Source organism: Crassostrea angulata, chromosome 1 (assembly GCF_025612915.1).
Source record: "Crassostrea angulata isolate pt1a10 chromosome 1, ASM2561291v2, whole genome shotgun sequence".
Lineage (NCBI taxonomy): Eukaryota > Metazoa > Mollusca > Bivalvia > Ostreida > Ostreidae > Magallana > Magallana angulata.
Window position 1 is genome coordinate 48,006,948 of NC_069111.1, and position 23,564 is coordinate 48,030,511.

The following is a 23,564-nucleotide window of genomic DNA, read 5'->3' on the forward strand; positions in this document are numbered from 1 at the left end:
TGGCGGCCGCCACATAATTATCTGGCGGCCGCCACATAATTATCTGGCGGCCGCCACATAATTATTTGGCGGCCGCCAGATAAAACCTGGCTTCCTGATGCGTGCGCATGTTTTAATGGGAGCTTTTTAGGGAGTTGTGGATACACTCTAATTTATTAGTTTTAATTAATTATTTCTGAAACTTGACATTAAATATCAATTGCAGAGCTTAGGATTTTGAAAAACTGGTTGAGTTGAATGTATAGAAGACTTTGTTGATAGAATCTAGAATGAATTTTATATTACTTTGTGCCTTGTATTATATACGGAAGCCCGTTGGTGCCACGTAGGAAAAATATTTTATCTTGCGGCCGCCAGATAATTATTTGGCGGCCGCCACTTATTATCTGGCGGCCGCCACATAATTTTCTGGCGGCCGCCATTTAATTATCTGGCGGCCGCCACATAATTATCTGGCGGCCGCCACATAATTATTTGGCGGCCGCCAGATAATTATTTGGCGGCCGCCAGATAAATCCTAACTTCCTGATGCGCGCGCATGTTTTAATGGGAGCTTTTTAGGGAGTTGAGGAAACACTCTAATTTATTAGTTTTATTAATTATTTCTGAAACTTGACATTAAATATCAATTGCAGAGCGTAGGATTTTGAAAAACTGGTTGAGTTGAATGTATAGAAGACTTTGTTGTTAGAATCTAGAATGAATTTTATATTACTTTGTGCCTTGTATTATACATGTATGTTGTAAAAAATGGTATTCTAGAGTTGATTCTGAACTTTTAAAACTGAACTTGACACCAGTTCAGGAAATCTTAACATTAAAAAACCATAACTTGAGAGGAATTTTATGTAAACATGTATAAGTAAAGGAACACACTGCTTTCTATGTGTTTTAATTTTGGTTCAAGTATTTACCAACGCAGATTAAAGCCAGCTTTATTGACCACGACAGCTAGTACATGCAATATTATCACGAGAGCAGATCCATCTATGACTTAATAAGGATAAACTAGGATAAGTGTGTACTAGCATTCGTGGCCATAAAAACGAAACTATTTAACTGACTGTGTTGTTAAACTCATGAAAGGTAGTACAATAAAAAGACCGTGATCGGCCACGGTCTCTCTGGGTAAATCAAAGTACTGAGAGTACTGAAAGGCGGGGTCTTGGAAGTTTGAATTTGTGATTGTTCACGTTTTCCTCCATTATGTTCGAAAAATTATGAGTTTGAATTAGTTGTTTCAATCTACATGTAGTACTGGTATTGTACCAGTTATCGACTAAGACCAGTTATCGGCTAAACTGAGAGTTCGGGATTATAGTGCGCGACTATCCGAGATTTTTTTAATTTGGTCGTCTGCTCCGAATAAAGAAACGTAAGTTTGCTTGAAAACTTTCTTGAATATCCTGTGAACATTAGCTTAAACGATCATTGTTTACCTGTTGATTTACATCTTTGCACTTTCAGCAGTGGGGGAAGTGACGTAATAAGTTGAAAATAGACTATGACTTCTGTAATACGTTGTTATATATCCCTTCTTTGATTTGACATGCAATATCGATGCATACAAACAAAAGGAAATCGCTGAATTATGTAAGATTCATATCGCAGTTAAACGCCTGATTCGACAACCATGTTTGAATATTCAGTACGATTTTGTGTATTACCGCATGATACCAAAGTATTAATTTTATTTAGAGTTTTGTTTATGTGTCATAACCCTTACGACCTTTAGTCTGACCCCACAAAGGGACATAATTCAAATTACAATTTGCAGAGAACATAAAATTAATTGCATCGATAAAATCAACAAACCAGTACATGCATGCCACTCTATTTAATTAACTTGAACCTGCATAAAATGCACAGTTATCAAACTGTTTTAAAGGTAATGAAAGACAATAGATATTTTTTTTAAAATTGTAATTATATAAACAAAAATAAGAAAAATATATTAAGTCCCATATCCAATTCTCCGCCATCTGTATTGCCCCCGTAAAATAACGTTGCATTCATATATTTTAATATTTATTTGTGTATAAAAAAAAAGAGAAACATGAACAAAAGAAAAAGACACCAGTACCAAGAGGAATGCTTCCATCGGGCTGTGAGTGATGTAAGAACAAAAAAGTTAAATACTTATCAGGCTGCTCGAGAATACCAAGTGCCTACGTCAACTGTGTTTGACCACATAAAAGAAGAAAACAAGATAGAGAGATCAACGCCAGGTCCACCACGTATGCTTACCGAGGACGAAGAAGTGTCTCTATTAAATTACATTAAACATATGGGAACAAGAGGTTTCCCCGTGTCGAGAAAACTATTGAAGGTCTCTCTTTTATTCATAAAATTATGTTGCTAAAACATAAGTACACGATTTCTTAAAATTATACATTATTTTATACACCAATTTCTACTTTTGAATATTTTGAAGGGATCAGTCCAGTAAATTTTCTTCAATGTTTTTTTCTTAATTCAATTTAGTCGTTCGTGGTTGCAATAGTTAAAGAAAGTGGACGAAAAACATTGTTCAACCTAGAAAATGGTCCTTCAAAATGGTTTTTCAAAAGACATCCCGACATTTCGGAAAGAGTTCCCGAGGTGCTAGATAATTCTAGAGCTAGAATGTCCAACTGGACTGTCACGAACCAGTACTTCAATCTTTTGAATAAAACTGTTGAAGACTTGGGCCTTAAGGACAAACCTGCACAGATATTCAACTGTGATGAAAGCGGATTCAGCGGTACTTTAAAAATGCTGACTCATATTGCATGACTATTAAAATACAATTCCATGGACTAAAGAACTGAAGATAATTATACAATATATATTTAAAAGAAAAAGAAAAACTAGGGTCACACCAATTTAATTTCATATTTGTAGGACATCAGATGAAAACAAGTACTTAACATGGAAGGGGAAATTAAATAGAATTTTCAATTAATTAACATGATTTTTTAAATATTACTTTATTTTGTTTTCTTTAAATATGAGCGCGTGAGTCCGACGCATGAAATTAAATTGGTATTGCCGAGTGGATGAAATAGCGGTATTTACACATGTGATATTAAAAAATACAAAATTTCCCTCAATTACAGGTAAAGAAAAATGTCGAAAGAAGGTTTTGGTTGGTAAAGGCACACATGCGTACCAGCAGTCAAATCTTGGACACTCGCATTGTACAGCGTATGTTTGTGTCGCAGCTGACGGCACGGTGCTTCCAACTTGCATAATCTTTGAAGGAGGTCTGCCCCACAGGAATTTTACGGACGGGATTCTTCCAAGCTGGTTGGCGAGATTTTCGAGTTGTGGTTCAATAATATTTTTCTGCCGCACTGCGGAAGTAGGAGACCAGTTCTTCTCATCTTCGACAACCACGATTCCCATATCTCACTGTCCCTTCTTAAAAAGGCAATGGCTAACGACGTCCATGCCATGGGTTTGCTGCCACACACAACCCATATTCTGCAACCCCTCGACGTTTCCATTTTTGGCCCTTTGAAACAAAAGGTAGCATCACTTGCGGCTTCTGTTGGATACGTTAATCAAAATGCCATAATAGGAAAGGCTATGTTCCCAATGCTTCTGAGGTACAGAATCACGAATATATGAAGCAATGTAGATATTGTTTCTAATACCGGTACAATATATAACAGACACGTAGCATCGATTTTGAAAAGGAGGGGGGGGGGGGCGCAGACTCGCCAAAACAATATTGACAAATAATAAAAGAATGAATTTACAACATCTATAAACCATGAAAATCCTTATCCGTGGGGCGGGGGGGGGGGGGGTGATCAAAGGGAAAATCTATAAGTCGGACGGTATCTGTTATACAAGGTTTATGGAAACTCCGAAAAATCTCAAATTGTTGATTTGTCTACCGATCACAAAATAAATAAATATAACGATTTAAATTATATACCTAAATATAGTTCTTTTGATTTTCCCGGTTAGTTGTAGTTTTTTAAAAATTTTCTTGGGGTCTTATTTTACATAATATACTGGTACCGTACCAGTTATCGGCTAAGACCAGTTATCGGCTAAACTGAGAGTTCGGGTTTATAGCAGGGGACAATCCAAGATTTTTTAATTCAGTCGTCTTTTTCGGATAAAGAAAAGTATGTTTGCTTGAAAACTTTCTTGAATATGTTTTATACATGAGCTTAAACGATCATTGTTTACCGCTGATTTTACATCTTTGCACTTTCAGCAGTGGGGAAAATGACGTAATAAGTTAAAAACAGAATATTACCTCTTTGTGATACGTTATTATATCCCTTCTTTGATTTGACAAATAATATCAATACATATAACATGTATAAACAAAAGGAATTCATTAATTTCCGAGAGATTCGTAGCGCAGTTGAACGCCTGATTGCATAATTATGTATTGAATAGTGTACGATTTGGTGAATTACCGTATGATAATAAACGAATAATTTTATGAGTTTTGTTTATAATGTATCACAACCCCGACTACTTTAGCCTGACCCACAAGGGACATAATTCAAATTTCATTTAGCAGAGTATAGAATCAACATGTACAGGGATTTTTCTATGTCATTATCACGAAGCCGATAACAATACAGTAGATCGTAAAAACTAGGCAAATTCGGGGCCTGATAAAAATCACAAAACAAGATGTTTGCGGTTCTAAAAAATGATATAAACTAACAGATTGATAAATAAGGAGTTCAGTATTTAAAATATGGCAAGTTTTATCCAAAGATATCACGAAATAAGAAAATACGAAAAGAAAACATTAAATTTTAGCCGATAACTGGTACAGTGCCAGTACCGTTGTGTCAATTTTCTACAATTATGAAGAACAGTCCCGGTCGGGATTTAGCAAAATTATGACAAATTATCAGGCAATTGCAAAAAGCCGAACTTTAGCATACTACATGTAGATTAAAACAACTAATTCAAACTCATAATTTTTGGAACATAATGGAGGAAAACGTGAACAATTACAAATTCAAACTTTCAAGACCCCGCCTTTTAGTACTCTCAGTACTTTGATTTACCCAGAGAGAATGTGGCCGATCACGGTCTTTTTATTGTACTGCCTTTCATGTGATTTGGAATAAGAGTTTAACAACACAGTCAGTTAAATAGTTTCATTTTTATGGCCACGAATGCTAGTACACACTTATCCTAGTTTATCCTTATTAAGTCATAGATGGATCTGCTCTCGTGATAATATTGCATGTACTAGCTGTCGTGGTCAATAAAGCTGGCTTTAATCTGCGTTGGTAAATTCTTGTACCAAAATTAAAACACATAGAAGGCAGTGCGTTCCTTTACTTATACATGTTTACATAAAATTCCTCTCAAGTTAAGGTTTTTTAATGTTAAGATTTCCTGAACTGGTGTCAAGTTCAGTTTTAAAAGTTCAGAATCAACTCTAGAATACCATTTTTTACAACATACATGTATAATACAAGGCACAAAGTAATATAAAATTCATTCTAGATTCTAACAACAAAGTCTTCTATACATTCAACTCAACCAGTTTTTCAAAATCCTACGCTCTGCAATTGATATTTAATGTCAAGTTTCAGAAATAATTAATAAAACTAATCAATTAGAGTGTTTCCTCAACTCCCTAAAAAGCTCCCATTAAAACATGCGCGCGCATCAGGAAGTTAGGATTTATCTGGCGGCCGCCAAATAATTATCTGGCGGCCGCCAAATAATTATGTGGCGGCCGCCAGATAATTATGTGGCGGCCGCCAGATAATTATATGGCGGCCGCCAGAAAATTATGTGGCGGCCGCCAGATAATAAGTGGCGGCCGCCAGATAATAAGTGGCGGCCGCCAAATAATTATCTGGCGGCCGCCAGATAAAATATTTTTCCTACGTGGCACCAACGGGCTTCCGTAATATCATATATAAAATATGGGTTTTTAAAAAAAATCATTACCTCATATACATGTATTGACTTTAATGAGACAGTTCAACTTGAAATTATATCTATGCTGAAATAATATACTCAGATTACAAAATACTGTTATCTGTCGGGTATATTTGGAGGCGTGTAATAATTAATGCATCTGTGTTGACCTACAACATTATCCGCCACTTGTATATACCTAATTGGTTTAGGTGATTTTTGATCACAACTACATTGTCTACATTTACATTTAATTTGATTAAAAAAGAAAAGAAAAATACAATTACAACCAGTGAGGTATTAGATTGGCATATATATCATAACATTACGCTTTTGTACGTTGCATTAAAATGATGGTGTCAATTAAAACCAAGTTGACAGTATCATATTTTGATTGAAGGAATAAATTTATTTTAATTGGAGAGTGATACCTTTATTCGTCCTTGTTCCGCATCAAATATGATAATTATTTTTTTACATTCATGTTTGAAGAGGAAACCTAAGCCATCTTCTTCCGGGAAGAAAGATACAAAACTCAATCAAGGCAGAAACTGATGTACATAACCACGAAATGACAGTGACTATTGAAATTAATATAAGAAACAGCAGAGCAAAAGAAACGTTGGACTTTTGATCATATTTAAAGGTAAGACAAAGAGAAATTGAAAAGAGACCTGAGAGATCGTTGACTATATATACATTGTATTGATATAATTTTATTTTGCAAGATTCTAAAAGTTCACCTTTCACGCCAGCTTCACACGGAAATTGATTTGATTTAATGGAACTAGTATATAAACTTAATTTTTCACCAATTCAAGAGTTCCACCAATCTTGTTCAATTTGACATTTCTGATGTTAATGATCCCTATAAAATTTGAAAACCAACTCATAATCCAATTATCAAGGGTTTTTTGTCCATATAAGAAGCCTTCCTTTCCATACCAAGATTTTTAAAAATTGTCAGAGTATTTGCTTTTTCATGATGATTACAATGTCTCAACAATTTTTCGTAAATGACTAAGACAAAAGTGGGTTTTGTCAAAACTTTTAAATACTAGTAGATCAACGGCCTATGAACAAAGATGATTCCTTTTCATTGCATATAACTTAGTTTCAAATTATCTTACGTAAATGTATTTTCAGATCAACATCAAGAATTCGTCATGATAAACATACAACGACGTCAGTGAAATGGAAAATTTCACAATATTTTGCATAATCCTTTTATTCGCTACTGAAACGGTTCAAGGACTTATTTGCTCCAACGAGGAGAAATGCAATTGTACTCGAATAAAGAATTTCTTCTTTGAATTATATCACGTGGATTGTTCCAACAAGGGACTGACTGAGATGCCATTCAATTTCACTGATAAAGACATATATAGCATTGATTTATCACAGAACAATATACGGAAGGTTACAACGACTAAATATTATTCTAGAACGTTAAAACAAATGAACTTATCTCACAATGCATTAAGGAATCTATCGAAATACAGTTTTAACTGGATTCCATACCTTGAGGTGTTAGATTTGTCCTATAATAATCTCACAATGTCCAACACAAGTCTACCCAATTTAGTATTCCAATATCTGAATAACCTAAAGGTCCTCAACTTGTCTCACAATGACGTCATCGATACAGACCATTACAATGCAGAAATATTCCGGCACACTGAATCTCTGGAGACGCTAGTCATTGACGGCTTGCGAAATGGCAACTTTGATTTAACCACATATTCTAATAGGTTTGCTCCATCATTTCATCCACCTGATGATATAAAGTTGAAAAATTTGACGACTCTCGTAGTGTCTGGACGAAGTGACCGCAGCAAGTGCCTAATCAAGCATCTGTCAAAAGGCTTTTTCAAGAGCGTTCCTTATCTGAAGTACTTGGACATGTCTGCTTGCGCAATCCGATCAGTCGATAATGAAAGCTTGTTGCTGCCAGAGCTAGAATATCTAGATTTGTCCTACAATGAACAGTTATCTTTTCACCCACTTCAAAATATTTCTATACCGCAAACACTGAAAACAATGAAATTGGACAAAGTTCATTGTACATTTGGAATTGGTACCTATGTGACGTCCGATATGGTAAAAAATTTTCTGATCAGTTCTATAGAGAATTTATCTTTTAAAAGCAATAGACTGGAGACGGCTGTAGGCAATGTTTTTAATTATCTACCTCAAAATCTAACCAGTTTGGACGTGTCGGACAACAGACTGACCTTTGGTACTTATGGTTTTTCAATCCCTGTTTTGAAAAAATTGAAATGTTTGAATGTACAAAATCAATTTTATCCACATTTTACAGACAGGAATGGTGAGAATCTGGAGGAGTGTGACGATACCTTCCTATGCTCAACTTCTCATCCAGGTGAAAAATACCTTGCCGCTGGTGCGGGTTTTGCGAATTATCACTCAAAAGACTACGTGTTTTACGTACCTCCAAGTCTGGAAACAATTAATTACTCTAATTCTTCACTAAATACAGTTATCCGTCAGCTTAATATAGACCCGAACAACAGTGTAAAAACCATCGATTTCAGTCATAACTTTTTTGAATGTCTTGATGGGCCGATTTACGGACTACACGAAATTGAAAAAGTTGATTTTTCCCATAATTATATATCTTTTTTATCGCCCATTTTCTTTGAAAATAGTACAACTTTAAAGAACTTGAACTTAAGAAACAACTTGTTAGGAAACTGTATGAGCAAACCAAACTCGACCTATTTCGGAAATCTCTGGAATTTGACATTGTTGGACCTTTCATCCAATGTTATCCGCTTTGCAGCTCCTGATATTTTTGAAGGTCTGGAATCCCTGGAGATATTGAATCTAAGTTTTAATTTACTCCGAAATGTTTCATTTAGAATGCACCAGATGCCTTCTCTGAAAACATTAGATCTTTCTTCTAATGAACTTTTGCCATTTTCTGACGCTACAATTCAAATTCTGGAATCGAGACAACAAACTAGTCGACTGAAAATTATCCTTACAGGAAATGAATTTCAGTGTACGTGCGACTCTCTTAATTTCCTCAAGTGGATGCTACGAAACAAAAACACTGTCATTGTAGATTATTCATACCTTTGTCGAAATATGAACCATGCCATCAACAACAATGATGGGTTGGACTTGATAAGTAAGATGCTAGATAAGAAATGCGACGATTACGAAGAAATCATTGGTGTAGTATCTGGACTTTTTGTTGTTTTCTTTGCGTTCATTGTTGGTGGAGTTATTCATCGCTACCGGTGGAAACTTCGATACTTCTATTACATGTCAAAATGGAGCGCTACCATGTCACACAAATCCTATGGTAGAGTATACGACTATGACGCATTTGTTTCTTATGCTGATGAGGAGAAGGATTTTGTCATACAGGAAATGACGTCAGAGCTAGAGGAAGTGTCAGACTTGAGACTGTGTCTCCACGAGCGAGATTTTACACCAGGTATATCAATCGGCGAGAACATAACCAAGGCAATATGTAACAGCAGAAAGGTTTTGTGTGTCGTAACAGAGAACTTTTTATGCTCTCAGTGGTGTATGTATGAACTAGAGATGGCCCTCACAGACAACAGGTACTCCAGAGACGATCAATCGGTTTTCCTTATCATGTACGGAGGACTGCCGACTGATAGCTGTAAAATTCGTTCATCGATCCGACTTATGTCTTTAGTGAAGGAGAACGCCTATCTAGAATATCCTAATGATGAGAGCAATAGAGCAGAATTCTGGAATTCACTTAGAATCATAATGAAAAAAATACGAAATCCTGTGTAATTAGGAGAGTATTGTTAAATTAAGTAGTAGCCAGTTCATGAGGATATGATCAACAAAATACCAACATGCTCCGTCAAAAAATTATCAGTAACAAAGTGTCGGTTTTTTCATATGTCGAAGCAGTTTAAAACAAATATATTTAATTCACTATAATGAACAATTGCACAGAGAATATAAGCATAAAAAGTGATTATTTACCATAAAGATTGTGACAGCTATTATTTTTGATAGGAAAACAATCCGAATGGAGTTTTATGTTTTTATTTTTAAATTTACAAATTAATGCATCTTAGAACTTACAATATGCCATTTTCAATACTAAAGTGAAAGAAAATTACATTTGTTGTTTAAAAAGCACTACGGAAAAAGTTACGCATTACAAGTTTATATGCACATTGTAAATACCGTATATATGAATAAAAATGGTAACATGAAAAACTCAATTTTAAGATGAATTGTTCTATGTTTTTAAGTAGGTATTGGTCATTAAAGATTCAGCGGAAAAAGAGATTTGTAGGTTATGTTTCCAAAAAAGAAATAGAATCAAATCGTTCTCTCTCCTTCTTTTGTACCGTGTGTACTGTAGAGTATACAATATCATCAAATCTTAAGATTGAACCTCTCAAAACGGTAAATCAAATTGTATAGATCTGAGTGTATTTGTTGTGAAAACTTCCGTGTTTCCAAGTAGGGCTGTCATAATTGGTATCAAATAGACAGATATTGATATGGCCCCTCTCTGTTTTAAATGATATATGTAGCTATGTATTTATAGATACTCATTAGATATATGAATATTGTTTCCTCTTTTGCTTTTAGTATAAATCAACGATGCCATATATAAACAGCTGTGTTTTGTGGGAAAAAAATCCTTTGTTAACTATGATTTAACATCTGCGAGAAAGGGGTATGGTCACCAGTTGAGCTGGCAATTTACTCTTCTGATCATGATTTCCATTTCTGATGACAATAATGCTTCATAAGGATGTTTCTAAGAATCAACCTAAATTTGAATATACATCATCAAGATATAAGCAATATCGAGAGCTCACAACTCTATTTCTTTCATGTAAGCCGACAACTTCAAGTCGAAGTTTAACTAATTATTAAAAACTACCCTAGAAACATTTTAAACATTATGAATAAAAAAACTTAAGTTTCAGCTAAAATCGTAACCGTAGCCCCTCTAAGGAGGCGAATTATATTGCTAAAAGAATTAGCCAGTCAGGTTCCGCTTTTAATTAATTAATTTTATCATAATGGTCCAACTTATAAAAAAGAGACTAGTAATTTTTCAACCAACAAAAAGTTGAGGTAAAATGCAAGAAAACACCGTTTAATTATCATTTATTATGACCTATAACTCTTTAATTAAAAAAACATGAATTCATACTGAAATTCCTAGGGTAATATTTAAATCGACACAAAGCTTTATAGGCGACTTTTTAATCTACATCTATTCTTTGTCTTATACTTATTACGTGAGCGTGACGCTTGCATTTCCATTTTAACGTACATTTACCACATTTCCTATTTGACCAATCTATGAGAGTATTGCCAAAATTGACAATATCGCCGCTTAGTAAATCTTCCTTCTATATACAACTACGTATTTCCTGGTATGATAGATACAGACATCAGATTTTAGTTTTGTTTAGAATTTCAATCAAAAGAAACATTTGAATGGAAGCCTAATTTGTTAACCAATTTAATGCCATGTGTGAGGAGGACATTCTTTGAAAAGGAAGAAACAAAATACAAAAACAGGTATAAATCTGCCTTCATGATTTTAAACTGTAATTGCAAAAGAAGAGGCGTTACATAAACCAACACTTTTATAGTTAAATAAAAGGTAAGAAAAAGAGTAAGAAAGAGATTTTTAAAGTCATTATTGTACATGATTATTAAAAACGCAATGTAAACTTTTTTTGGGTGAACGGCTGAATATCAATTCCTACTCTAAAAGTCTACAAATGCATGAATGTAGTGGGACATATTTGGATCTCCCGTTATCACCTTTTCTATTTCTTTATAAAGAACAGGGGCATGTTGGTTTGTTTTCTTTGCCATCCTTTCCAACTTCTTTCACAGTCTTCGCTAGCCAAGGGTTTCTGATCCGCACCGCTTCTCACGAACGCGGTGCGGATCAAAAACTCTTGGCAAACGAAGATGACTTCTTTCGATCTGTCATAACTTTTATATTGTACTTTTTGAACTTAAATAATTAATACTACCTTTAAATGTGGCTTTCACTTATGCTCTATTCTTAAGTGTATTTCAAATGAACTTAAATCATTAAACGTTTGATCAATTGTGCTAGTTAGGGATACGCGGATATATTTGGTATGTAAGTATTATCAGAAGAACAAATATTTGATCAACCTATCGACATGAATTCATTATACATAACCACTTCCTCATTCCGTATAACCAGGAAGTTAATGACCTCGTCCATGATGAATAAGTCTGAAAGGATCTATTGCAAATAACAAAAAAATTGACCTTTAGGGGAGATGAGTTTCCCATAAGAAATCGATCTTGAAAATAAAAATTTTTTTTGGTTATTTAAGACACCGTTATTTACTATCGAACATATTTCTAAACTTTTCGAATTTGCATTTTGAACCTATCATATTGCTCTTGCAATTCTATTATTAATCTTTAAAGTTGGCTAAAATAGCATTTTCTCGGCGGAATGGTATACTTCTGCATGGTTTTTGAGCTAGATAGGACCGGCCTGCTCCTAGATATTTTGATAGGTTTTGTTCAAAGAAATAAATTAAGATAGAATTTTCTTAGAGGCATCCTGGTCCTGGGTTCGAATTTTGAAAATAAAAAACCGACAAATTTCGGAAACTGATTCTCATCGTAGTGGTCTTTATTTTCATCCAAAGATGTACGTCTTGGATAGCACAGGAGTTTAAAGCGCTGGCTATGCCACACATGATATTATTTGTGCCCTGGTTCGATTCCATCTGTCGGCATACTTTTTCTTTTTTAACATTTACGGCATTTATTAACACCGTTTTATTTTTTTATGCAGAATTGTGCATTTTGTAAATTAAACTTTGAGCTACTTCCTTAAATGCATATTTTTGAATGAAAGATATTGATGGAAAAAGTATATACTTTACTACATTTAAAAGTAATCAAGCGGAACTATACACTAGTGTAAGCATGCTTTATTTGAGAACCAGAATAATTCACTCTGTGTAACTTGAAACAGGTGCCAGGAAAAAAAATCATGCCTAGCAAGAATTGTTGCATTTGCCTTTTAGGAACATCTATAGGAAATGGTACAATTGTGGGAGAAGTGCTGCAAAGTAGATGCAGTTCGTACTTTGCATTTGGGATAATGCAGGAGGAAGACTTTATAATTTAAAAAGGGATGGGTCAGTTGGAAACTCATGTAAAAATAGAAAAGCCTCAGCAGGATTTGAACTCTCTACTTACAGACACGTAGTTAACGCTCTTACCCATTGTGCTTCACTGTTGGGTGACATATTTTGGGGGAAATATTATATTAATACTTTATTTTATATTTGAATAGGGAGTAAATCACAATATGCAGGTGTTCTGTACCACCTTAAGACTGAAATGTGTGCTTTTCATAGTTATTTACCTAATAAAATAGTGTAAGGGGTTTTTAAGAATAAAGTTGTGAAAATACATGCATGTTACAAATAACTGATTTTTGTTTGAAGTTACGTACACAACACAGGTCTAGTTTTCCCCAGCTCTTCAGTTAGATGGGTTTCATGTGATATACATCATAACCGGTTTGTGTTTTCCATATGCAGAATGAAATAAATTAACATGCATAAATGTTTCTTTTGTGATGATCAGCTAAAGGGATTCATATTGTGCTCTAATTGGATTATCATTATCACCCCTGCGATTGTTATTGTCATTTAAAATTTAGACCACGTGGTTTTATTTGACCCTTTCAGTTTTGCAGTAAAAATCATGCCTAGTGTTTATTGTCTAGTTCATAGAATCTAGGTACTATAGTAGTCAATTATTAAATCTAGAGGTTTATTGATTTTAAACATTATCTTCATTAATTGGTGGATAAAATGTGTTCTAGAAATAAATGTAAAAATACAAAAAAAAATTGTTGTCTGCTGTTGCAACAATTAACATGCTAAGTAGAGATCCCCCTGAGGATTAGTTTTCGATCCGCGCCAGACCTAGTAATAGCATCAATAGTGAAACAGACTATACTATTTTATGCAGGATGTTTCTTGAAAATGACCCGATATACTAAGTTTTTATGCCAAACAGACATCCATTATTTTTTTAACAAACATGGTATTGCACACCACAAACATCAAACATGGGATATGATTTTATTAAGCCACGCAATGTTTATATTTTCAACCACTCATCACGTGGTTGAACACGAACGATAACTCTGTTCTGAATAGTATCGTTTAATATAAAAACCGCTAAATGGTGAAATAAGACAAACATATTAAAAGAGTTTCATTTTTTAACAAAAACCAAAGTAGAATACGATATGAAAAACGACCAGTACTTATGTAGTTTGAGAATATTATCGGAGCACTTATACTTCCGCTCGAAATTTCTCAGGAACTGAACAAACTTCGATGAAGTCTCGTGAACTTTCATTCGAGCTTCTCTGGATTTATTACATACTTAGCAACGATTAAGGAAACATTCCGAACACATTCGCAGGGGTGATTATGATGTTGACCAATATAGGTAAGCATAATACATGTAGTAGCACAATTTTAAGAAACACCGGTATACATTAGCATTACTTTCACTTTCCAAATAAGTGATCTTCCTTAGCTAGTATACTGTATCATCATCTTTTAATATTTGAATAAGCTTATCATCGTTACCTATCCTATTGCATGGCATTTTAATTGCAAAAGTTTTTTTTTTCATTTGTCAGACTTAACCTAAGTTGACCCCATATTGACCCTGAGACAATTTGTGTATTACATGTAAGTAAGTGTACAGACTTATCATGTTTATATAAGTTATTATAGGAAGGAAGGAGTAATTCTTTCTTAATGCATTATGATGTATCAAATACAATGTAGGTCACGACACTATGGGATTGTCCGAATCACATGAAACAGGAAAATACCAAATATCTTCAAAAATATTGAGTTCCCAAACACTAAACAATATATGTTGTTTCTAATGCCATTATGATGCACCAAATGGTGTATTTACATGACTCTCAGGAGTTATCTTTCCACCACACTCACACCTCTGTAATACAAAATGATAATATACTTCGCCTCTGAAATATGAAATTATAATATATTTTGATAACTTTTGAGATCCCCATCCCTATATATTATTTATTATTGCCCCTTTACATGTAAAATTTAGTTTATCTTAAAGATAAATTAGTTTATCTTAAAGATAAAAAAAACCAATTTCCAAAATCTTATTGTTCATCTACAGAAAAATACCAATAAAGAAATGGTTTAAAAATTGCTCCTGTACAAATGTAAGAATTAAGAGACACCAAATCTTTGGAACCAGGTTTAATGGGGGTTGGGGTGGAGACTAAAAATTTAATTTTAACCATTTATTGTGACCTGTAACTAGTTTATCTTGAATATTAGTTATTGGTCCCCAGGTAGAAAATAAGACTTCTGATCATATCTCAACATATCATTTGTCATTTATGAAAAGTGTAAATGTGACTTTTTTATAAACTTTTTTTATAAGTTTATAATAACTTATAGACCCCAAATTATATTTTGATTTTAATAGACCACTTAACAATCATATAGATTTTTTTATTTAAAGAAAAAAAATGTCAGTTTATTTACAGTTAACGAGAGATAAAAAAAATAATATCCAAAGTTAAGGTGTGGCTATTCATTAGTTCTGGGATCTAGGTTTTTTTTTATACTGATAAACGTCAATTTTCTGCAACTATTTGACTCCCTGAATGAAATTTAAATTTTCAAAACCGTACTGCACATTTATAGGACAGCCCTTTTAATATCCAAAGAAATGACATAGCTACTGCATAAGTTGTAATAGAAATTCCGAGATACATACCTTTTTACGAAAAAATCATTTTTTGTTGCCAACTGATCCCCTTGATAAAAATAATTCATGACACAACATGACACCCCAAATCAAACTCCAAGACTTCAGTTTGCTGGTTTATAAGATGTAAGAGCACTTTAAGAAATAAAAAGTGATAGACGGACTAACCGACAAACGGACCGGGGTAACAACAATATTACCGAACTCTCTATAGATAGTGTGGGCGTAATGAATTGTTTACGCAGAATACAAAAGTATTAAGTTCTACTGAACAACTATGTGATTGTCTGCACCAATCATATTTAACCCGTTTTTGAAGATACAATATGAATTGTTCAGGTTAGAGAGACAAGAAAAGAATGAAATAAAATTGGTATTCAGTAGATGCGAATACATATGAATGAATTTGTTCTTAAAGTTTATTTAGGCTTTATTTAGTATCTAACTTGATATTGTAATTTGAATACACAATTTAAACAGTATCAAATTCAAATGCTTTAGAGACTATTGTCTCTCCCGTGTAAGTGTATCCATAACTTTTTTACGAATTTTAACGAGAATACACATACCTTTCAAAAAAAGTACAATTAAAATCGATACAAGAGAAAAAAAGCATCCCACTCCGGTATACTTTTAATTTTTGGTTGTGTTTTAAAACTTAAAGAGGGGCGTTTTAAAACAAAAATCAGGACTTTTTTCATTCCAACGAAGGTTGTTGTGGTACAAATGTATCTATTGTTTTCGAAACATTTATCAACAAGTGGCGGAAGCAGAAACTTGGGACAGAGAATAGAATCAGATATACATGTTTAAAAATGTAACTCTCTGCATATTTGAACAATTTATTGCGCTTCGGTTTCAACATGCTGAAAAGCAGAAATCAAATGTTTAATATGTTTTATCAAAGTACAAGGTGTGAGAATCTTTTTTGGGTATATCTATTAGTGGTTGTCGTGTTCGTTAAAGAAAGATGCGCATAAATTGAGTCCTTTGCATTCGTACAATACATACTGAAAGGAAAAATAGTCATTTACGTAGTTGTCTTTATTTGTATAGATGACTATTCAGCTGTTGCGAGTATTTCCATCTCGGTGTACGGATTTTCTGCATTCTGTATATTTACATCACTTACTTTTGCATGAATGTAATGCCGTTTTTGGAAGTAAAATTAGGAATCAACATCAACATTTAATACGTTTATTGTTTATTTAACTTGTCACAAAATATTCTTGAATAATATTGAGAAAGATATACAGTAGAATCATTTTATTTCTTGGGGGCCAATTTTCGTGAATTGTGGTTTTTTTTGCATATTCGTTGGTATGTAATTTCGTGGATGCGTCAGCTTTTAGTTTCAGATGGTAAATTAAATCTTTTATAACTAGTTTTCGTTAAGGATGTAAATTCATGGGCGAGGGCTACCCACGAAAACAACGAAAATTGAGCCACTACAAATTCTAATGATTCCACAGTACATATACATACTGTATATGGTTGAATAGTTAGAATATATTCTTTCTTTTAAAACTCATATTGATAAGCAAAACCTCATTTTTCTGTGTCACTCATACGAGGGCCAATCAAAAAATACGAAGACTTTTGTCATAGCTATGTTACTTAACGTCATATCATTACTAAATTTGGTAGACATACTTAAGCAATAGTTTCAAACAATTTGCAAGAAAAAAAGTTAACAAATTTCTTTATTTCTAAGAATTATTTAGAATTTAATCCTACAAAAATGAGGTCACGGCGCACGGTCAAAATTTGTGTTATGTCAACAATAAACCATATAATGTTGAAAGTAATTTCTCTATAAATTTGGCTTAAAACCAAATTATATTGAAACTTCAAATTTAGTATAGTAATGGTTTTCTATGTACCAAATAATGACGGGATATATTGTTTTGTCGAACAGATATTAGTAACTTAAGTCAGAGAGCCCTCTTTAGAATTGACTAAAAACATCGACGTCGCCGGACGTCACGGCGCAACAAGAAGTACAAATAAAATGGATTTAACTCAGGAAAAAGCCGATACAAGCTGTGAAAATGCTTAATGGTGCAAAAAATAAGTCAACAATTATTTGCAAGTTTGTGGTTAACTGTAATAAATGTTGTGGGGGTGGTGGTCATTGTATTTTGCATATAAAACAGTCCGAAAGAGAGTAGAATATCTGTAAATATTTGGTCAAAAACGAAGTAACGTCAACCGACGTTCAGGGTTATCCTTACTGTAAACTAAGATCTACACGGTTAGAAAATGAAAACATTGAAGAACTAACTTATGATTCTCGAGCAAATGTGTGCAAATAAGATGTTAAGTGGTTCAGTGCCATTTTAAATTGTCAGAAGAAAGGCACAAGAGATTAAGCGTGATATAAAGAAGGGGTTTATCTATAAACTGTGTGTGTTTAGCTTTGACGTCATGTTTTGAACGTTACCGTGCGCCGTGGTGACAAAACATGTTGTTTTTAAAAAGGGGTAACAAAAATACCGTTTCATCAAATGGAATAAAACTTCGCATATCAATAACAAAAGTGTTGGTGCACAGATAAATCTGTTAAGTATGACTTTCATGAAAAATATATGATAGACAGCCACATTGTCTTCGTATTTTTTGATTGACCCTCGTATTTACAAACAATTGACTTTGGCCCATTAAGCCCTAAAAACTGTAAATATATATCGTACAAATGATTTTTAGACATTTTACCATACTATGTTTCTCTTACTAATCTAAACTTATTCTTAGACAAGTCAGTAAGTGGAGGAATTGAAGAATGCTAACGTGTGGCATACATTTATAAACGTTTTCAACACGTTTAATCATATCAAATGTTTTTTTTTTCTCAGTATTTGGTTTTATTAAGGAATAAAGAATCATTCTTTGAGTATTATGAGGTGATAATTTTGGTCGGGGCGTGATCAAATCCAATCAAGTCCGAAGAGCTTTTTGATAGATTTGATCACGTCCCGACCGAAATTATCACCTCATAATATTCAAAGAATGATTCCTTATTACTTATATTTATATAGTTTTAAGCCATCGTACGATTGAATATTTAAATATAAATAAGCAAACCCCGCTGGCGCCTCAATTTGGCGTCATTTTAAGTTATGGGTTATATAATAAAAAAATCGATACGTAGTGTTATTACAGGCTAAGAAACTGGAAAATGTAAATATTAGCAGATAAAACCAACGTTATGATTATTATTGTCTACATTTGCTACCTTCTTTCATTTACCATGTCTTTTTTTTATTTTTAGATCATGGAAAATATTGCACAGAAATAATTTTTACAAGAATAAAGAAAAATTAGTTCGAGTGACAAATGGCACACAACATACATTATTTGACAATTTTCGTTTGCATTGTTAAGTTCTTGAAAGGACCAAAATGTACGAATGAAGAAAAATGTAACTGTACAAAATTACCGAATTTTAAAGAACTGTTTCACATGGACTGTTCCAATAAAGGATTGACTGAAATGCCAATTCCTTCCATAGACTTTGAAGTTTATAGCATTGATTTATCTCAAAACAAGTTACGGAACGTTTTAATTACTGAAAATTATTCTAGGACATTAAAACAATTGAATTTATCTCACAATGCATTAAGAAATCTATCGAATAACAGTTTTAACTGGATTCCATATCTTGAAGTGTTAGATTTGTCATATAATAATCTCACATTATCCAATACAAGACTTCCCAATCTGGTATTCCAATATCTGAGTAACCTTAAGGTTCTGAACTTGTCTCACAATGACGTCATTGGTACAGACCATTACAATGCAGAAGTATTCCGGCACACTGAATCTCTGGAGACGCTAGTCATTGACGGCCTCCGAAATGGCAACTTTGATTTTACAAAACATGACAAAAGGTGTGATCGTCCACATAAAGATACAAGCATATATTTGAAAAAGTTGACAACACTTGTAGTTTCAGGACGTAGAGAGCGCAAAAAATGTTTGGTAAAACATCTGTCCGCCGACTTTTTTCAGAGTGTCTTTAATCTAAAGTATTTAGACATGTCTGTTTGCGCAATCCAATCAGTGGATAAAAAAAGTTTGTTGCTGTCAGAGCTACAATATTTAGATTTGTCCTACAACGAACATTTATCTTTTAAATCTTTTCAAAATTTGTCTATACCGCAAACTTTGAAAACACTGAAATTGGACAAAATTTGTTGCACATTTGGAATTGGTACCTACATCACACAAGATATGGCCGAATTATTCTGGAAGAGTTCAGTAGAATATCTTTCACTTAAAAGCAATAGACTGGAGACGGCAGTAAGCAATGGGTTTAATTATTTACCTCAAAATCTAACCCGTTTGGATGTATCAGACAACAGACTCACTTTTGGGGCCTATGGCTTTCCCATTCCTTTTTTGAAAAAATTGCAAGTTGTGAATATGCAAAATCAATTCTATCCACATTTTAATGAAAGGTATAACAATTTGGAAGAGTGTAAAGAAGGCTTCGTGTGCTCCTCTCGTCCAGATGGAAATAACTCTACCTCTGGTTGGAATTTTGCGAGTTACCATTCAAAAGACTTCGTGTTTTACGCACCTCCCAGCCTGGAAACAATCAATTACTCTAATTCTTCACTAAATACAGTTATCCGTCAGATTAATGTAGACCCGAACAACAATGTAAAAAACGTCGTTTTAAGTCATAATTTTTTTGAAACTCTTGAAGGGCCGATTTACGGACTACACAAAATTGAAAAAGTTGATTTTTCCCATAATTATATTTCTTATTTATCACCAGTTTTCTTTGGAAATGGTTCAACTTTAAAGAACTTGATCTTAAAAAACAACTTATTAGGAAACTGCATGAGCAAACCTAACTTGACATATTTCGGAAACCTCTGGAATTTAACATTGTTAGATCTTTCATCCAATATAATCCGCTTTGCAGCTCCTGACATTTTTGAAGGTCTAGAATCACTGCGGATATTGAATCTTAGTTTTAATTTACTGCGAAATGTTTCATTCAGAATGCACCAGATGCCTTCTCTGAGAACATTAGATCTTTCTTTTAATGCACTTTTGCCATTTTCCGACTCTACAATTCAAATTCTGGAATCGAGACAACAAACTCGTCAACTGGAAATTATCCTTTCAGGGAACGAATTTCAGTGTACGTGCGACTCTCTTAATTTCCTAAAGTGGATGCTACGAAACAAAAACACTGTCATTGTAGATTATTCATACCTTTGTCGAAATATGTACCATGCCATCGACAACAATGATGAGTTGGACATGGTAAGTAAGATGCTAGATAAGAAATGCGACGATTACAAAGAAATCATTGGTATTGTATCTGGACTGTTTATTGTTTTCTTTGCGTTTATTATTGGTGGAATTATTCATCGCTACCGGTGGAAACTTCGCTATTTCTATTACATGTCGAAATGGAGCGCTACCATATCACACATATCCTATGGTAGAGTATACGACTATGACGTATTTGTTTCTTATGCCGATGAGGAGAAGGATTTTGTCATACAGGAAATGACGTCAGAGCTAGAGGAAGCGTCAGATTTGAAACTGTGTCTACATGAGCGAGATTTTACACTAGGTTTATCAATCGGCGAGAACATAACCAAGGCAATATGTAACAGCAGAAAGGTTTTGTGCGTCGTAACAGAGAACTTTTTGTGCTCTCAGTGGTGTATGTATGAACTAGAGATGGCCCTCACAGACAACAGGTACTCCAGAGTCGATCAGTCTGTTTTCCTCATCATGTATGGGGGATTGCCGACCGATAGCTGTAAAATTCGTTCATCGAAACAACTTACCTCATTAGTAAAGAAGCACGCCTATCTTGAATATCCTAATGATGAGAGTGGTAGAGCTGAGTTCTGGAATTCACTCAAAATTAAGCTAGGGGAGTAACCGTTTTCAGAGTTTTGGTAAACTTTATTTATAATTTTTGTAAAATCTAAAATTGAGTAATGGCTAAAACCCCGATCCCCACATATAAACTTTGCGGTTTTTACTCTTTGTTTATGAACAAGATGTTAACTTTAACAATCATTCGAAAGGCTATTTGTTGACAGGTTGTGTGTGGTTTAACTGATTTAACTTCGTCATTAGATGTAATGGCAAATTCATAAGCAATTTAAGAAAGGTGCAAAGGTTGCTTAGGTATTTGTGTAACAATCGAACCACTCAACAAACCATGGCATATTTGAGAAGCTTGGTAACCCCTGAAAATATATTTTGCGTTGACGTGTGTGAGAACAGATATTTGGCACTTCTTTTAACAGTAAATGATGTGTTTTTCTGTGGATTTTCGAGATCATCAAACTTTGCAGACTAACCTCTACACTATGACATTATACAGATGTTTTGTAATAACTGATTTATATTAATAAAATATGTATAGGTAATTTCAATTTTTTTGTTTACAGAATTTTGTCTCGACGACATCGGGAAAGCTTCAATATGTGTATATATAAAAATATACTTGTAAAAATATCATATTATCCAACCCAAGCATTTACATTCTGGTATTTTAAAAACAACTTAAGTATTGCTGGGTTGATGAAGATTTCATTCAAACTCATAAGATATATTTACATTGCAAAATTAATATATTAATATAATGTATTCCTGCAAGCTTTTGCACAGTAAACATTGACCTACTTAACATTTGCAAAACAGTGTCATACTAATTAGTCATTAGTACACACTTCCTTATTGTTGATAATACTGTACAGGTACATAAATATATTTACTTCCATCAAATACAAAGGAAACTAAATTAAACACTCATAAAATATCTTATATTTTTGTTGTTTTCATGACAACAAAGGAAATAATATAAATAAAACTAAGAACTGTTCATACCAAACACTTTATTAAGTTTAAAACAAACAATTAACTTTTTTGTCTTGATTTGTTATTCAAGATTTCCCAAACAAACCCTTTTGAGTCCTCGTCCTTCTCCCCAGAATGAATGCGCCTGATTTTATATGATATTATATTAATATTATATTTAAAAAAAAAATCTAACTTCAAGGATACTTTTTTGTCATTTCCTTTTACAAACAGAAATTCAAAACATAAATATTAACTTTAAAACAAAATTTATAAGATATACCTTTCAGAAAGTTGAAGACACTGGGTCATTTGTTTTATTTAAAAAGACGGCCTATGAATATAAGATGATTTTTAACTGAATAAATCTTGTGTTTGAAAAAAACAACATCATGCCCAATAGGAATTTTTTCACAATCATTATTTTCTTCCTGAGACGACGGGGGTTACAACTTTTATTTATATCAATAACCCTTTACCTAAAGGTTTATATTGCATAGTGGTTTCAGAGAAGACGAATGTACAAGAATACATATAGAAAAACGTTGGGTCAAAGGCATAGACGGCACGCTTGAACAAATGGTTTAGTTTTTCCTCAATGGTCTTTGGGCACTGTTTTAAGGTATATACATTTATGCCGATTTTAACGTTGTTTTGGTATGTTAGAGACTTGACCCAAACTTTGTCAATTTGATGATCTACATAAGTTAAAATTTCTGCTATTTATACAATTCAGTTCAAACGCATTTAAAAGTATTGATGATAATTTCCAATTAATTTATTCACTGACCCGTCCGGTAAGTAAATACTCCAGTTTTAATACTCATTATCACCTAAACATGTAATGTTGCAAGCATATTCAGTTTTACTATGTGAACAAGAAGGCGACACAAAAGCGTGGTCGGCATGCACGTTTGTTGAGTTGAACTTACTTTATTGACTAATAATGCCAAAAGGATTGGACACAAGTTCTAAAAACT

General features: G+C 33.5%; 3 protein-coding genes across 6 annotated transcripts; all 3 read left to right on the top strand.

Annotated features, from left to right (window-relative positions):
- Nucleotides 1-1,130: 1,130 nt before the first annotated feature.
- Nucleotides 1,131-3,816, top strand: LOC128159708 (uncharacterized). Its single transcript, XM_052822893.1, has 3 exons — nt 1,131-2,329; nt 2,485-2,743; nt 3,099-3,816. Exons 1-3 carry the CDS (start codon nt 2,057-2,059, stop codon nt 3,500-3,502), a joined length of 936 nt encoding a protein of 311 aa, XP_052678853.1. The 5' UTR covers nt 1,131-2,056; the 3' UTR covers nt 3,503-3,816.
- Nucleotides 3,817-5,903: 2,087 nt separating this feature from the next.
- LOC128159678 (toll-like receptor 4) lies at nt 5,904-10,169 on the top strand. Its single transcript, XM_052822852.1, has 2 exons — nt 5,904-6,547; nt 7,048-10,169. The coding sequence occupies exon 2, from the start codon at nt 7,096-7,098 to the stop codon at nt 9,697-9,699; it is 2,604 nt and encodes an 867-aa protein (XP_052678812.1). The 5' UTR covers nt 5,904-6,547; nt 7,048-7,095; the 3' UTR covers nt 9,700-10,169.
- A 1,158-nt stretch (nt 10,170-11,327) lies between these two features.
- LOC128159685 (toll-like receptor 4) lies at nt 11,328-22,141 on the top strand. Of its 4 annotated transcripts, none has more exons than XM_052822870.1 (2): nt 11,328-11,466; nt 19,016-22,141. In XM_052822870.1, exon 2 carries the CDS (start codon nt 19,081-19,083, stop codon nt 21,655-21,657), a length of 2,577 nt encoding a protein of 858 aa, XP_052678830.1. In that variant the 5' UTR covers nt 11,328-11,466; nt 19,016-19,080; the 3' UTR covers nt 21,658-22,141. The 4 variants fall into 4 exon arrangements, 3 of the variants coding, with proteins under 3 accessions (XP_052678830.1, XP_052678822.1, XP_052678837.1); XR_008240173.1 differs by lacking the exon at nt 19,016-22,141 and adding an exon at nt 12,978-13,333 and having other exon boundaries at nt 11,329-11,551; XM_052822862.1 differs by having other exon boundaries at nt 11,329-11,551.
- Nucleotides 22,142-23,564: the final 1,423 nt, after the last annotated feature.

Coding starts and splice junctions, on each gene's coding strand:
- LOC128159685 (XM_052822870.1), top strand. CDS start 19,081: ATGGCACACAACATACATTATTTGACAATTTTCGTTTGCATTGTTAAG.
- LOC128159708 (XM_052822893.1), top strand. CDS start 2,057: ATGAACAAAAGAAAAAGACACCAGTACCAAGAGGAATGCTTCCATCGG. Junction 2,330..2,484: donor TGTCGAGAAAACTATTGAAG/GTCTCTCTTTTA, acceptor AATTCAATTTAG/TCGTTCGTGGTTGCAATAGT. Junction 2,744..3,098: donor TGATGAAAGCGGATTCAGCG/GTACTTTAAAAA, acceptor CCTCAATTACAG/GTAAAGAAAAATGTCGAAAG.
- LOC128159678 (XM_052822852.1), top strand. CDS start 7,096: ATGGAAAATTTCACAATATTTTGCATAATCCTTTTATTCGCTACTGAA.